Source organism: Pocillopora damicornis, chromosome 1 (assembly GCF_964200805.1).
Source record: "Pocillopora damicornis chromosome 1, jaPocDami1.2, whole genome shotgun sequence".
Classification (NCBI taxonomy): domain Eukaryota; kingdom Metazoa; phylum Cnidaria; class Anthozoa; order Scleractinia; family Pocilloporidae; genus Pocillopora; species Pocillopora damicornis.
In genome coordinates this window covers 37269921-37284587 of record NC_142670.1, presented here as the reverse complement: position 1 = coordinate 37284587, position 14667 = coordinate 37269921, and the positions used below count along the sequence as shown (strand labels likewise).

General features: G+C 38.8%; 2 protein-coding genes and 1 pseudogene across 4 annotated transcripts; all 3 read left to right on the top strand.

Moving 5' to 3' along the window:
* The first annotated feature begins 938 nt into the window (after nt 1–938).
* Nucleotides 939–6331, top strand: LOC149053640 (uncharacterized). 2 transcript variants are annotated; one of them, XM_089209678.1, is made up of 5 exons: nt 939–1276; nt 1913–2247; nt 3551–3665; nt 3841–3969; nt 4717–6331. In XM_089209678.1, the coding sequence occupies exons 2-5, from the start codon at nt 1921–1923 to the stop codon at nt 5340–5342; spliced, it is 1197 nt and encodes a 398-aa protein (XP_089065804.1). In that variant the 5' UTR covers nt 939–1276; nt 1913–1920; the 3' UTR covers nt 5343–6331. The 2 variants fall into 2 exon arrangements, with proteins under 2 accessions (XP_089065804.1, XP_089065810.1); XM_089209684.1 differs by lacking the exon at nt 3841–3969 and having other exon boundaries at nt 1130–1276.
* A 919-nt stretch (nt 6332–7250) lies between these two features.
* Nucleotides 7251–11296, top strand: LOC149053639 (uncharacterized; annotated as a pseudogene). Its single transcript, XR_016180030.1, has 3 exons — nt 7251–7581; nt 9706–10421; nt 10881–11296. The product of XR_016180030.1 is annotated as an uncharacterized LOC149053639 (transcript).
* Nucleotides 11297–11379: 83 nt separating this feature from the next.
* Nucleotides 11380–13794, top strand: LOC149053638 (uncharacterized). The gene is made up of 2 exons (XM_089209797.1): nt 11380–11466; nt 12590–13794. Exons 1-2 carry the CDS (start codon nt 11425–11427, stop codon nt 13256–13258), a joined length of 711 nt encoding a protein of 236 aa, XP_089065923.1. The 5' UTR covers nt 11380–11424; the 3' UTR covers nt 13259–13794.
* Nucleotides 13795–14667: the final 873 nt, after the last annotated feature.

The window sequence follows — 14667 nt, the reverse complement described above, 5'->3', positions numbered from 1 at the left end:
GATGGACATAGTATATGTTTAATATAGCTCAAAACAGAGATTGTTTTCAATGGCATTAACAAACCACAATCATCGTCTCAAAAAACCTGGATATCACCTTTCCGAGGATCTAAATCTCAGAATGTTCCGGTGGAGGCATGCCCCCGACCCCCACGTTTAGTACATTCTGGAACCGCCTCGGCTAATAGACAAACAGTGTCCTTCCACCATCTTTATGATTGAATCAAGGCATATATGAAATGCTACGAGGTGTAAGCCATAGTAACAACGTTAATAACAACAATTATTATGGCAGTCATGGTAATTGAATGGCGTAAGACACCAAGGTATCATCTTTCTCATTAACCACCAAGCTTAAGAGTTACTATCCCCATTTCCGTTACTGCTTTAAGATGTATTCGTAGCAGTTTGCTTCAGCTGTTGTTGTTGCTTTTTTTTGGATCGAATAAAATTGTGGTCTGTATCGCGGAGAGTCTCGTCCAGCTTCACATCAGGCCAAAAATAGCAGAACAAGCCATTTCCATGTTGATTATTAAAATGGACTGAGCAAGTTTCATTGACCTACTTAAAAATTAAATTGCCTCGTAACACTTTCTTCTAGATTTGAAAAATGGATGGTTCTCCACAAATGCGTCTTCCAATTTCAAATGCCCCTTCCCTTCCGCGTTTGGTAAAATCCTTGCTTTCCTTGCACAACCCTCAACCAACGGAGAAAAATATGCACTGCTATCAGCAGGCAATGTTTCAGTCAATCACCAGCAGGTGGTTATATATCCAACCAACATCGAAGCAAATAAAATGCATCTTTGACACGAAAAGTTTCCATTTGGTTCTACCATTGACGAAGCACACAAAAAAAGACATATAAATTTGCATTTTTGATATCTATTTGCATTTTTGACGTCCGTCATAATCAAACGTCGAACGGTTTCTTTCCCAATCATCTTCTCGTACTTTTATTCGGTCGAGAGGAAAGCATTGTGGACTTTTGTTTTTCTCTTTTTCCCTAATTTCTCTTTCTTACAGAGATTATTTTCTGGCTGTAAGCGATCGAAGGGCAACTCATGACATAAGCGCAAAATAGGTTTAACTAATACTACATACTACTTTTGAACGACGCCTGTCAGCAGACAACCTGCAGACAGATCGATGATTCTGTCAAAACCTTATATTGAAGCTTGCTAAGGGACAACTAAAGGTTGTCTTTCTCAATCTTTTACATCCAACCTCTGGAATAAGTCGAATACAAAAGCAGAATTACATAACCAAACATCAGGTAATTTTCGCTTCTTACACTGCTAATGTTTTTAAATACATGTAACTGAAATTATAAAAGCAGATTCAAAGTTCTGTGAAAGCGAAGTCAAAATATCTATCAGTTCATGTTCGGTTGAAGAATTCAGCTTTTCGGAAACAGTGGGGCAAATTTAACGTGATTGTAGCTTTCAAGCTTCCTTTCGATCAGATACTGCGAAAGACATGAACTCTTGAAATGTGTGGTATGGAAAATTTTCATTCCTAACTGAAAAGACAATGACGCAGATTTCTTGAAAAACAACATCTGCTTAGCTCTCCAATGTTCCGCTTTACTCAGCAACATCAGTGCATTTTGGTAGAAGAGACTTAAGAATTCGTGTCGTAAAGTCGTGATAAACAAATCGGGCTCCCGCTTCGCGGTCGTCCGACTTTGTTATCACTCGAACACTCGTATGATTACAGGCCGAATTGGGCTACACTCGTTTCTATTGCCATAACAAAATATGCTTTGAAAAGTTTTATTACAATCAACAAATGAAAATCAGTTAAACAGATGGGTTAGGAAATGCGAAATTCTAATTTCAACAAAAAATATATCGGCAATGGATCCTCTATAATTTGCCTTACCAGTGTAGGACAACTCCGCTTTTCACAGGTTAGAACATGAACGTCTTCATGATGCTACTGACTGTGACCACTGCAGTGTACAGTTCATCATCAGCTCTACAGGGCCGATCATCCTTCATTCAAATTGTGGAAGATTATTACCTAACCGGTCATGTCATAGATCGTCAGAAGGCGTCCAGCGTTTTATCCTGCGTCCATCTCTGCCTGAGAAGCCGTCCACTTTGCCTCTCGGTGAATTACAAGGAACAAGAAAGAACCATGATTTGTGAACTAAACGATGAAGGAATAGTAGGTGCTGGAGATGATACCTTTTCCCTTCTACCTATGCGTGGATTCATCTTTGCACAGTTGTTTAATCTCACGGTTAGTTAACCTCCGTTAGAGTTAGTCTTTCTCTTGATTATGAGTTGTAGGATAAATTATTACACTGGAGCAATGAAACATCTGTCGCTGCCTGATTCTGAATCCCTTGGCATATGCTCCACAGGCTTACGTTTACGTTCTTAATCCTATTTTGTTTAAGTGTCGAGGCCTTTCTCTCACACGCAAACGATATTGGAAGAGTTTATTTTTTTAAACAGAATGTACACGCGTGTATGAAAACACTTAACAAGAACTTTTATCAGCGTTTGTGTGTGGAAAGAACACTTCGGATTCGTTTACGAACACTCACGTAAATGTAAACAAAGGTAAACATCAACCCTGTCTCAGTTGTGAGCCACTCGCCAAACCAAGTTCAAATGCGCCTTGCTTTTTTCTCAGCAAAGGCCTAAAGTAGTTGCCCACTCTAGGGCAGGTGCAGAATTGTTTCGGGGGGTTCGGCCGAACACCCTACAATGAAATGAAAAACATTTCAATACGCGCGGTTTCTGACGAGTTTGATGGACATAAAAATTTAAAATAGTTCAAAACAGAGATTTTTTTCAATGGCATTAACGAACCACAATCATCGGCTCAAAAAACCTGGATATATCACCTTTCCGACGATCTAGATTTCAAAATACTCTGGTGAAAGCATGCCCCCGACCCCTTGGATAGGCTCCCTTCAGCAGACGTTTACCCGAACCCCCGTTCAGTACATCCTGGAACCGCTCCAGGTTGGAAAGGAAAGCGAGTGTGGATTTGCTTGTGTCAACATTCAGTCGTGTTTTTAGTTTAAACCTGGCTGCATTTCATGATATCAATGGCAAAGTTCTGTGTGAATTACTTCGATCGGATTTGTACAACAACTCAGACAACCTTGTCCCTAGTCAGAGTCACCATCACTATAGTATCGTAGTGAGTCGGACATGAAAAACGTTGACTCTCTTTTTATGAAAGGAAAAGGCAAGGAATTACAGACAATTTATTGTGGAAGTTTTTTCTTTTTTAGCTTTTTCAATAATACTCTTAAGGCTAACTGATCCAATCTGATAACTGTGACATTTGAGCTCTATGTTTTTCTTTTGAAGTTTCTCCTCAGTGGAAGGAGGACAGTGTGATTAATTGCAGAAATTGGGGGAGGGGTTATTTAAGCGGAAGACTTACAAAGAATTTTTGGGCATTAGCGGGGAAGGTTTATTTAGAGATATACAGACTCTATTGTAAACACGGTCCGTGATGATATTTAAAATGATTGGTGCCACATCTTTCTCCTTTCTTTCTTATTGTTATATATTTTCTTTAGTCTCCATGTTTCAAATGGCCTTGTCAGAACAATGGGAAATGTGCGGCACAGTACGAGAAGAACAGTTACGTGTGCGTTTGCGCGAAAGGATACACAGGGGAACATTGCGAAACGGGTGAGACATAATTTAGTGTACATTTACAACACTGCTTCAAACTTAACTTAATTCTCTTCCATTACCGGAGAATGACTCAAAGCTTTGCTGTTTACTACTTTCTTGTCCTCATCGAATATTTCCAAATTCTCCCGTTAATTCACTCCTACCCAAGTTAATTTCGTTTAATGTTCAGATATGGACGAGTGCAGTGCTTCCATCTGGCCTTGTGACGTTAATGCAAACTGCCAGAACACCTATGGCTCCCACAAGTGTTCCTGTAAAAGTGGATTCTATGGAAATGGAAAAACATGTATACATAGCTGTAAACCCTGTTTTTTATTCCTTAGTCACACTACTTAGAGTCAGTTTATTAGTTAGGCTATAACTAATTCCTCTCCACCAGTTTTGATAACTTCATCTTTTTTTTAAATAAGCTTGCGCTCACTGACTAAAAACAACATTTTCATACCGAAAGCTTTTGGCCTCTGGTGTAAGGCTTTCAAAGATTTATTTGACAAGGGGCTAGAAGAAAATGTACGGTTTATAAAACATAGGATTATTTCTTTGCAACAGCTAAGAACCATTATCTTTTTCACATCTCCAAACTTTCTGGCCGATTGTGGATATCAGGTGGTAAAACCGAGAAAGTGCCCCCCGCCCGCATTTTTTCCTATTAGACTAGAAAGCGAGGCCCTGAAAATTGCAATCGGTGCCCTAAATCCGTAGTTATATCGATCTACCTCTGGCTCAAAAGTCGGTCTTTAAAGAGTGTCTGAATGTAGTGATAGTTTTTACGGCTAACGGTTAATATTTTTCATTATAGTCACCGCAATTTTTTTTTATTTTTTATTATTATTATTTTTTTTACCACCGATAAAAACAGAAGAAGGGTGGGAACATTGCACAATTCGTTTCAAGTTAGAAAGAGAATACAGAGCTATCCTCTACAATATTCCCATCATATGCCAGAAAGACGTAGAAATAAAATTAAAATGTCCATGCACTATAATAATAATAATAATAATAATAATCAAAAACAGAAAATATGAGAACTGTTTTTTCACTACAGGCTGGACTCTTATCGCTCGATTCTCAAACAGCGATGGCAAAAATTGGATGCGTGACGATGGTAGATGGTGGTATGACCAACAAATTGCCATTGGAGCGATAAACAACCCTTCAAAGAACGACGATATGATTTCAACAGCCTTTTGGTCGGTCAGCGGCAGAGAAATAAAGATCACGCGCAGTGACGACCCCAACCACACCCCCCTGTTACAGACCACGGGTAACTGCTTGGGTGGACAAACATTTCGATCTAAAATCACAAGTTATGGCGACTTTAGAAATGGCACGGTTTGGGCCCACGATCAGTGTCGGGGAAGTTGTACGGTTCAATATGGCGGACAGTACAAGTCAACAGACGGGTTTCAACAGGCTGAGTGCGGTGGAAGCATCCAAAGCGCTGACAAGATCGGCTTCTGGTGTGATGGGGGTTGGGATGGAGCAGTGATGATGATTGGAGGAGGAGGACGTAGCTGTGCACGTGGTGATCATGGGATTGGGATCACAGAAACTGACGCTGCTTCTTTCGTTGAAATAGGTCATGGTGAAACTGAATATGACTTTGGTTATGATGCCAGGCCAAACTCCCCTCTAGACCAGTCCTACTCGTTGAACTTATGGATCCGTTGAAAATTATACGATCTTTCTTTTTCAAACTAAGATTAGGACTGAAGAACGTTGAAAAGGATAATGCTCATTTCTTGTCACTTTATTATCCTAGTTTCATTGTCAAACGTACATGAAAGGTTAAACCTCCACCGTTGTACAAGGGGGGGGGGGGGGGGGAGGGATTGGTTGGAAGTCTACCTTGCGTTTTATTTACCTTGCAATATTTTTCAAGGTTTTTACATTTAATAGATAGCCTTTGTCTACGAGATGCTGTTGATATCATGGGATACATATGCAAATCGCGCTGTGGTGATTCGGTGACGTCAACCAACATGGCAGACTTGTTTTAGATATATCGTTTTTTATACTATAAATTTTGGCTTTTTTAAAACAGCAGTAGCTTTCGAACTTGACAAAAAATAGAAAATAAGACTCAGAAAATAGTTTATAGGTTTACTGTATTTCACTTTAAAAATTAAAACCGTTACTTCTCTCGTTGTTTACATTAACCCTTAAACCACAATTTACTTGTTATGATATAATATCTCTTCACCTTTTAAATATGACTTTGGTTATGATGCTCAAATACATGACAACCAATCCCAGTCCTAGTCGTTGAACTTGTGGATCTGTTAAAAATTATCTGCTAAAAGGAACCGTGGAGAGGACGGTATTAATTATTTATTTTCACTCTGTGATCCAAGTTATTTGATCATTTAAAAATGGTCACTAACATCGCATCTTTTCCCTCTCAAAGCAAAGCTACGAAAGGGAAAAGATCTTAAGATTTTCACATCTTTAGATCTTCATTGGCAACGAATTGCAATTAAGTTCTTTTTCCTTGAAAGTCATTTTCATTAGAATTGTTTTAACAGACTCATTACTGAACTTGTTGAGGAGATCTGAAGTATTTGTCATTGATTGTGTAGTGATGAATTGGTGAAACTTTATCATACACCTATAGTTTAATTGAATGAGCATAAAGAAATAAATAGGTAATTAGATAAACACATTGCTGTTTTGATAAACATCCTTGGTGAAAGATCCCTTATTCCGCCATAAAAATAAAAGGTAGAAGAAGTTGAAGTCTTTGGTAAGATATTGCAAAAAAATATTTTCATTATAAATATCAGTTCTCCATTCCAAATCTTGTTCATTTTAATTTCATTTACCATGAAAAAAATATTCATTGTTAAACCTCCAGGAGGGTCTGGTCCATTTTTTATAGTCTCACTCAAGAAACTTATCAATCTCCCCTTTAGTCCATCTAAGCTAGGCCCTTATAAATTGTGTTAGCCTATTTTTTGGCATAAAAAACGAGCATTGTTTTTGTTCTTTGTGTTAAAGTAGCACTACAAGTCAGCATAATTTCACTGAGGTTTTTTGAAAGAAGAATTATCAGAGTCAGATGTACGAGGTCTCTAAGACTGATTTTTTTTAAGCTCGGTCAATGGTTTAGTCTATTTTCGGTTTTGCAATGTCCTGGTGGCAGAAGATCTCCGCAAAACTGAGTCGTTTGTCAACTAAAGGATTGAGAACACCGGAAGTAAAGATTGTATCAGTCCCGGTTCCAGCTTTCACGGTGAAAAAAATAGCGTTTAAGGGAAACGTGATACTAACATAATACAGTTTGACATGTTAACTCGCCGCTTCTAGTCTAAAATGAAGTGCAGTAGTAATTGTGTTTTATCAGAGCAAGAGTCCAAACGTCCATGAGATTAATAAAACAACTCCTTATGATTCCACATGAGAAATTGAAAATAAGAGAACACCTTAGGTGAAACCCACGTTATGCAACTCTAGTCAATTTGAGGTCAACAGACAGATTTCCGGTCTCCAATCCTGAGCGTATTACGTTTACAAGTAACTCATTCGTGACAGAGGAATAAGATAAACAGGAAACTTTAGCCACTTCAGTCACTCGGGAAGTGCAAATCTTCAGGGGAAGAAAACAAGTAAGTCAGTTTTCTTACACGTTTATTATAAACGTTGTTCAGTAGAAGAGCCCGAAAGTCCCGAAAAGCTACAATGGACTCTACAGAGAGAGCTCACAGAAAAAGGACAGACGACGTCTTTCGAAAGAGCTCATCGGTTCTTTCGTTTATTTCAATTCTACTGATTGTTGCGCTGTTCCTGAGGATGGAGATGATCAACAAGCGAACGCAAATCAATGAAGTGCGTATTTTAGCCGTTGAAAGTCGCATGAAGACGACAAGTGAAGCAGACAAAAACGTCGAGGACAAGCTGAAAACGATTACAGGTACATTCAAATACAAAACTATTTACTTTGATCCAAACAACGTTAATTTGAAGTATGATATGAATTAATTTAGCTTCTATAATTCGATTCCCCGTAAGGAAGAATAGGAAATGACGAAAATGGCAAAACCGCCTTAATTGACCTGGTGTTTATTTATGAGCTCCAAATGTTTGATGAGAACTGACCATGAACTTTTCGATATGATGGAGATCATGACAGGCTGTAGTCATGTGAAAAACCCATATCATTTTGGCAAGATGATCAGGTCAGTATTTGTTGTACAACGGGTTCATAATCTCAACCTACATACCTAAGACTACAAAAAACAATACACAAACTTAACAAACTAAAAGTGAAGTTCAAGTTGGCAAGATGTAACAGTTGCTCGTGATGCTTCTCTTTTTCATGTAAAGAAAGGATATTAATATGACTAAAATATAACATTGCATAACCTTTGATGGTTTATGCGGAAACATGACTTGATAAAATTATCTCAACTATCATTGAAATGGCAACGTTTTAATGGTCCTGTACGAAATATTCAGAGAGGATTGTTCTAATTGGTTATGAGCCGATGAAATAAGAAAATTAATTTAAAAAGGTATGATTAGGCTGCTTAATGTTGAACAAAGTTCGTTTAATACTTAGATATATAATTTCCAAATCACACATCTTAAGGAACCAGTCATATTTTTTCGTCTGGGGGGGAGGGGAGAAGGTCGGGGGTTTATGGTTGTGCCACAATAAATTTTATTCGGGCTCTTTAGTATTTTAACTTTCTCCCTTATTCTTGGTTTTCACCCAAGTTACTTTTGTCTTGACGGCGATTGCTATGCACCATGTTGGTGCTCAAGCAAATAGTTACAAATGCGCTTGTAGTTAGGTGAAAGTGAAAAAGTAGAAATGATTCTTTGTGTAGTTTTCGGCTGTGGCACCAGAACTGATCAGGACAAAGGAATTGGATTTTATCGAATACCATCAGTTGTTAAAAGTTAGTCTTCCTTCGAAGAAGAATTGAAAACAGAGAGGAGAGAGAACTGGATACAATCGATAAGTCGCGGCGACGCGATATAAGAAAAAAGGTAAAGACAGACCGGCACGGACTCCCTAGGTGGCTTTCGAGGTTGCGTCGCATTATCTCCTTTAAATTATATTTTTGCTCTCACAAGCATGTCTTAAAGGAATTACCCTTTGGTAAGAGATGATCGGAGGTTTCGTAAAATTTGTTTTCAGCAGGGGGTTATTGTGCATCAGACTCAAATGCTCCATGTTTGTTTTAAATTTTTAACTGCCGGGTGGTACGTTATGACAAAAGGCAATAAACGTTCGTGACCTTTCGGCTTTTGTGTATTTTTAAGGGCCGATTGTCAAGAGGCAAAGTTGATACCTGACAGAGACCTTTCTGTGATGTTTTCTGGGCACCCTCTTGCTTTGAGGCGTTGTTTGATTTTCAAACGGCCCTCTTCAAATGTTTTTTCGAAGAGTTAGTTCTGAACAATCTTATTGCTACGCCTTTAATGAAATCATGTTGTACGCCTGGTGGGTGGCACGAGGCGAAGTACGTAAACTGGAATTAAGGTCTCGGCCGGCTTTTAATGGGTTTTGATGTACAAGATGGAATCTTTTGCAAATCAAAATGAAAAGCACAGGTATTCTAAGGAGAATATTCTCTTGTGATTCTGGATTTTTTTCACCAGAAATATTCATAAAACAAAGTATTTGAGAGAGGGCACTGTAGAGATGGCAATATATTTGCACACCTGAGGTGGGCACCAACATGGTGGACGCTTAATTTGCATAGATGAATGACCGTCAATTTTCTACAGCCCCCCTTTTACATTCTGTTAGTGACCACTGATCCTCCCCTCTGTTCCCGATGAAAACCACGTGATTCCCACAAAATCCCCCGATCCCAACCCCTCGCGACCAATAATGACTGGCCAATAGATTTGTCCTTTGTGACTTACCAAATGGTCTTTTTGCATTAAAGACGATGATGTTTAATGCAGAATTAAATTGTTTTAAAACAAATAGTGAAGCTCCCGTACCCCAGGATAAATATGTTTTTTTTTCCAAAATATTTAAAACTCTTGACCATTATTTTTCCACTTGTTTCACACAAAGATTTCGAAAGTGTTATGAGAAAACATCCAGCGGATCATCGCAAAAGAGAGAAAAGAAATATTGCTCCAAATCCAACGGCAGGAACTGTAACTTTACAACAAATCCACCAAGAAATAAACAACAAGTTCATTGAAGTTTGTAACTCCTCAGACAGAATATGCCAGGCAGGACCCCCGGGACCCGCAGGAGCCCTTGGGTATCCCGGATATAAGGGAGAAAAAGGGGCCTCTGAAAAGGTAGGACCACCAGGCCCATCGGGGCCTATTGGGGCTCCAGGCGTGGGTGGCAAAAGAGGACCTGTGGGACCTCAAGGAGTAAAGGGCGACAAAGGCGACAAAGGATCTGTTGGAGCTCCCGGAATTAAAGGAGATACTGGAGCGAAGGGTCGTCACGGACAAAAGGGATCTATTGGCTTAAAAGGGAACAAAGGCATCAGAGGATTGGTTGGTATTCAGGGACCAAAGGGAGAATGTGTTGTTCCACCGAAGATCATTGTGTCTTTATCAACGAGACAGCAACATTCTTCTGTTGGGTTCAAGGCCAGACGTCGTCCAAAATAACATGGAGTAAGCTCGGAGGCACTCTATATGATGCTACCGCGAAAGACGGTGCGCTTCGAATCAACAGCGTTCAAAGGTCACATAAGGGGTCGTATATGTGTACAGCTCATACCGGTCTAGGAATTTTCAGAATCGCAGGCAGTTTACTCGTAAAAGGTAGAATCTTTAGCTTTAAATACTTTCCAACCTTGTATTCAAAAATTTAGGTAGTCAGCGTCTGCAACTCTCAAGTCATGTGTCATAGACTGAGTCACCCCTCCTGACGCGCAAGACAAAGAATAAAACTGAAGGGAATGTAAAAATTTCTCAATCGAATACTACGACCCAATCTGATCCTCGCGACAAAAACATTATTCCTAAATCATTTTTTTATTTCATTTTTCATGTGATTTTATCATCTATTAGAGGAAAGTGAAATTAAAGTGAACTTCTGATACTACCGAGTGTAATCCTTTTTGCGAGACGCTTACTTTTTCCTATTGCTTTTCCTTCAAATTGATAATCTGCGCGCGACAAAATTTTCAATTTTCAAAAACCTACGCAAACTGCATATATCTGAGATTATTTGTGGTCTCCTATTTTGTTTGTTAACTTGATGATCTTCTTTTTGTTTAGAGGTACCACAGTTTACTAACAAACCTCCACCGAAGGTCGTTGTAGAACAAGGAACAACTGTAACCCTCTGCTGCGTGGCCACAGGCTTGCCTCGTCCTAAAGTTGAATGGGCTAGGCATCAAAGGTCTACTTTGTTCTCTCCGTTTTTCCAGGAAGACGGATGTCTCGCAGTAAATACCGCAAAAACACATGATGAAGAAGACTACGTCTGTCCAGCCACAAACAGCTTTGGGTTATCGGAAACAATAACCACGGTGATTGCTACGAAATTAACTAGTATTATAACAGTTATTACTTTGAGTACTTTTCAACTGTACATCCAAAACACATTTCTTCCCCATGTTGTTTATGACAAACTGGACAGGAAAATGTTTGACAAAAGTCTTAGAATGGTAAGCACATTCTTTTACTTTTAATCAAAAACTCAAGCTGTGTAAAAATGTGTTTATTCAGTTTGACTTGAAAGTTCTTGAAATTTTGTGTTCCGTCTCTAGATAGTTCTTGTGACCTTATTCAGCATGGACCTTCTCGCAAAACTGATGGGATGTACTACCTACGAGCTAAAAACACTCAACCAGCCTTTCCTGTAAGTCTGATCCGTATTAAATATAGTACGTATTCCTCTCTCAAAATAACGGCAATGCAGCCGAGCCAGTCAGCAAACTTGATTAGAAAAGTTAAATCTTCAACTGAAATAACGGTTCAAGGCTGTATTCATGCAGTAACTGGAAACTTCCAAGTAAGAACTATGATGCAAAGAGAGTGGAGACCGTTTTCTAAGAATGCTTTACGCATTTCGTTGACATGGCTAAAAAAGGTTTCTCTCGCATGGTCAGAGTCTCATTCAACCTGGTTTCTCTTTGGCACTTTGAAGGACCTCGTAGGCGTCTTGATGTTGGCTAATATTGCATTATCTTACACCTGGCCGTTACATATCAACCCTTTTTAAACAAATTATTTTGCAACAACAACAAAATCGCTCCACGAACATAAAAAGGTCAAAAATTAACCAATGAAGCACAATGTGAACTTTTCCTCTTGTTTTCACGGACCCTCTCGCGAAACTACCGCGATGTACCACGTACGCGATAAAAACACTCAACTAGCCTTTCCTGTAAGTCTAAACCGAAGAAAAATGTAATATATATTCTTCCCCTAAATAACGGCAATGCAGCCATGCCGGTCGGAAACCTTGATAAGAATAGTTAAATCTCCAACTAAAATAACGATTCAAGGCTGCATTCACGCAACAACTGGAAACTTTCAGACGAGAACTATGATGCAAAGAGAGAGAGAGCAACAGAGACTCTATGGTGAGTAAGGCCCATTACGCAGTTCAAAAAACATGACGCTCAAGACACTGATGACCCTAGAGGTCTGCAGAACGCATGTTATATAGGAACTCCTTAATAAGCCTTTCTAATCAAAGTGTCTCTGGTTGAGCATTGGAGCGCGGGATCCGAACGTCTGAAGTTCCATTCCTCATGGGGACTCAGAAATTTTCTTTTTCCTACGCTTGTGACAAGACGAAAAAAGATGTTTCTCTATTTCTTCCCCGAGCTCAAGACTTACAATCTTTTTTAATGTTCTTGTAACAAAATATTTAAATTGTTAAAATATATATATTTTTAAGACATGAAACAATGCATTTTTCCACGGTTCGGTATCAGTGAAGCACTCATTTTTTTTTTTTTTTTTTTTTACTGCAGGTCTACTGCGAATTGACAACAGACGGTAGAGGCTGGACTCTTATTTCCCGCTTTTCAAATAATGACGTCAAGAACTGGATGGCTGACACTGGCCATTGGTGGTACGACCGTCAAGTTTCCACTGGAAGGACACAGAGGCCCTTTAGAAACACTGACATGATCTCACCAGCATTTTGGTTGGTCAGAGGAAGCGAATTTAAGGTCACGCGTATTGACGACCCTAGTCACACCCCTCTGTTACAGACCACAGGTAACTGTTTGGGTGGACAAACATTCCGATCTAAAATCACAAGTTATGGCGACTTTAGAAATGGCAAGGTCTGGGCCAATAAACGGTGTCTGGGAAGTTGTACGGTTCAATATGGCGGACAGTACAAGTCAACAGACGGGTTTCAACAGGCTGATTGCAGTGGAAGCATCCAAAGTGCTGACAAGATCGGCTTCTGGTGTGACTGGGATACTGGGGATGGAGCAGTCATGATGATTGGTGGAGGAGGAAGTAAATGTGCACGTGCAGATCACGGCATTAGAATCTCAGAAAATAACGCTGCTTCTTTCGTTGAAGAGGATAGCACACAAACTGAATACGACTTTGGTTATGATGCTCAAACGAAAAGCGTTCCATCCCTGTCATGCTCGTTGAACTTATGGATCCGTTTAAAATTATAAGAATTATACGTTAAAAATTATAATGTAATACTTGTGTGATTAGTAATGAAGTTAACAAGCCATAAACCAAATTACAAACATTTACATTTACATTCTCCTAAATGAAGTGAGGTTCAGACATAAGTTTAACGAGAAAGAGCGGGTAAAGTCAGAAGAGGCGTGCTTTCGATTCGATTTTTGTTTCAAAGACGAGTACATTTAAATGTCATTTAGCTAACTAACAACTTTTACATTTAGCTTCGACAACTGCCTGCAACATATCTCAGTTATGCGTTTTAAGTAATGGCTACCTAGTAATTTAGATGGTGCCTCTTTGATTCGTTTTTTCAAAAAAATCAATTTAGAATTCTGCATCCTGTTTTGAACTTTTTGTAGGCCTCTGTATTGTTCTTACTTGTTTGTAGCGTGTTGCGGAAAGAATACAACATTTGTGTCATCTATTTTTTTTCAAAGATTAGCTTGAAAACTATATTGTAGTATTTAGTATTAGAGCAAACTAATCACGATGTGAACAAAATATAAATCTTTATGCTTGATATGTATCATGCATCTTAGTTCAATGTTTTTATATACAGAAGTTATATTTTAATCTTAGTCAACTCCTTTAGTGTTAAAACTGCAGAAATTGAACTCAGGGCTTCCACAGTAGTATTTATTTCTTTTTAATGGTTGTTTGACTGTGGTAGAAAATGTATTTGAGTTCATTTAGTGGGATCCTTATAAAAGGAATTTCTCAAGATCTTAAAAGAGAGTTTCCCATTATGGACATGTCAACGGCTTCCGAAAATTAGATACTTTCTTTTCAATTTAAAATTTCAGTTCCGGTATGCAAAACTACTAGATCTAGAGTACCCACGCGAGAAGACTTAACCCTTTAACTCCCAAGATATCATTATTAATCCTCCTTACACACGGTCTCCCATACAGTTCCTGTGATGTTAGTTTAGAGAATTTGGTATTGGATCAACGTACAATCCCTCGTTGAAATGTTTCTTTATTCTAATCACTTGTCTGCTTGATATTATACTGATATTGTAAGGAGAAATTCTGTCTTGGTCACTCATGGGAGTTAAAGGGTTAAGGATAAACAAGAGACCACAAAAAGAAGTGAACGAAACATGAAACACTTTCATTTTAAACATGTCAAAAGTTAACATAGCAATTGAAGTTTAAAGGGGTAAGTTTCTAAAGAAACTGTGGTGCGGCGTCGGTGGTAGAGTATAGCACGTAATTTAGTGTTAACAACTGGGTTGAAAACGTGAATTAGCCACCGTAAAGAGTAAAAAAGCTGACGTTTCGACTGACGAAGGGCTAACGCTCGAAACGTCCGGTTTTTTACTCTTTACGGTGGCTAATTTACGTTTTCAACCCAGTTGTTAACACTAGATTACCAATTAAAGTTTAAATTT

Excerpts from the sequence above, each read along its gene's own strand:
- LOC149053640 (XM_089209678.1), top strand. The coding sequence starts at position 1,921 with ATGAACGTCTTCATGATGCTACTGACTGTGACCACTGCAGTGTACAGT. Across the intron at positions 3,666-3,840 it reads AGGGGAACATTGCGAAACGG|ATATGGACGAGTGCAGTGCT; the intron begins GTGAGACATAAT and ends TTTAATGTTCAG. Across the intron at positions 3,970-4,716 it reads AAAAACATGTATACATAGCT|GCTGGACTCTTATCGCTCGA; the intron begins GTAAACCCTGTT and ends TTTTCACTACAG.
- LOC149053638 (XM_089209797.1), top strand. The coding sequence starts at position 11,425 with ATGTACTACCTACGAGCTAAAAACACTCAACCAGCCTTTCCT. Across the intron at positions 11,467-12,589 it reads ACACTCAACCAGCCTTTCCT|GTCTACTGCGAATTGACAAC; the intron begins GTAAGTCTGATC and ends TTTTTACTGCAG.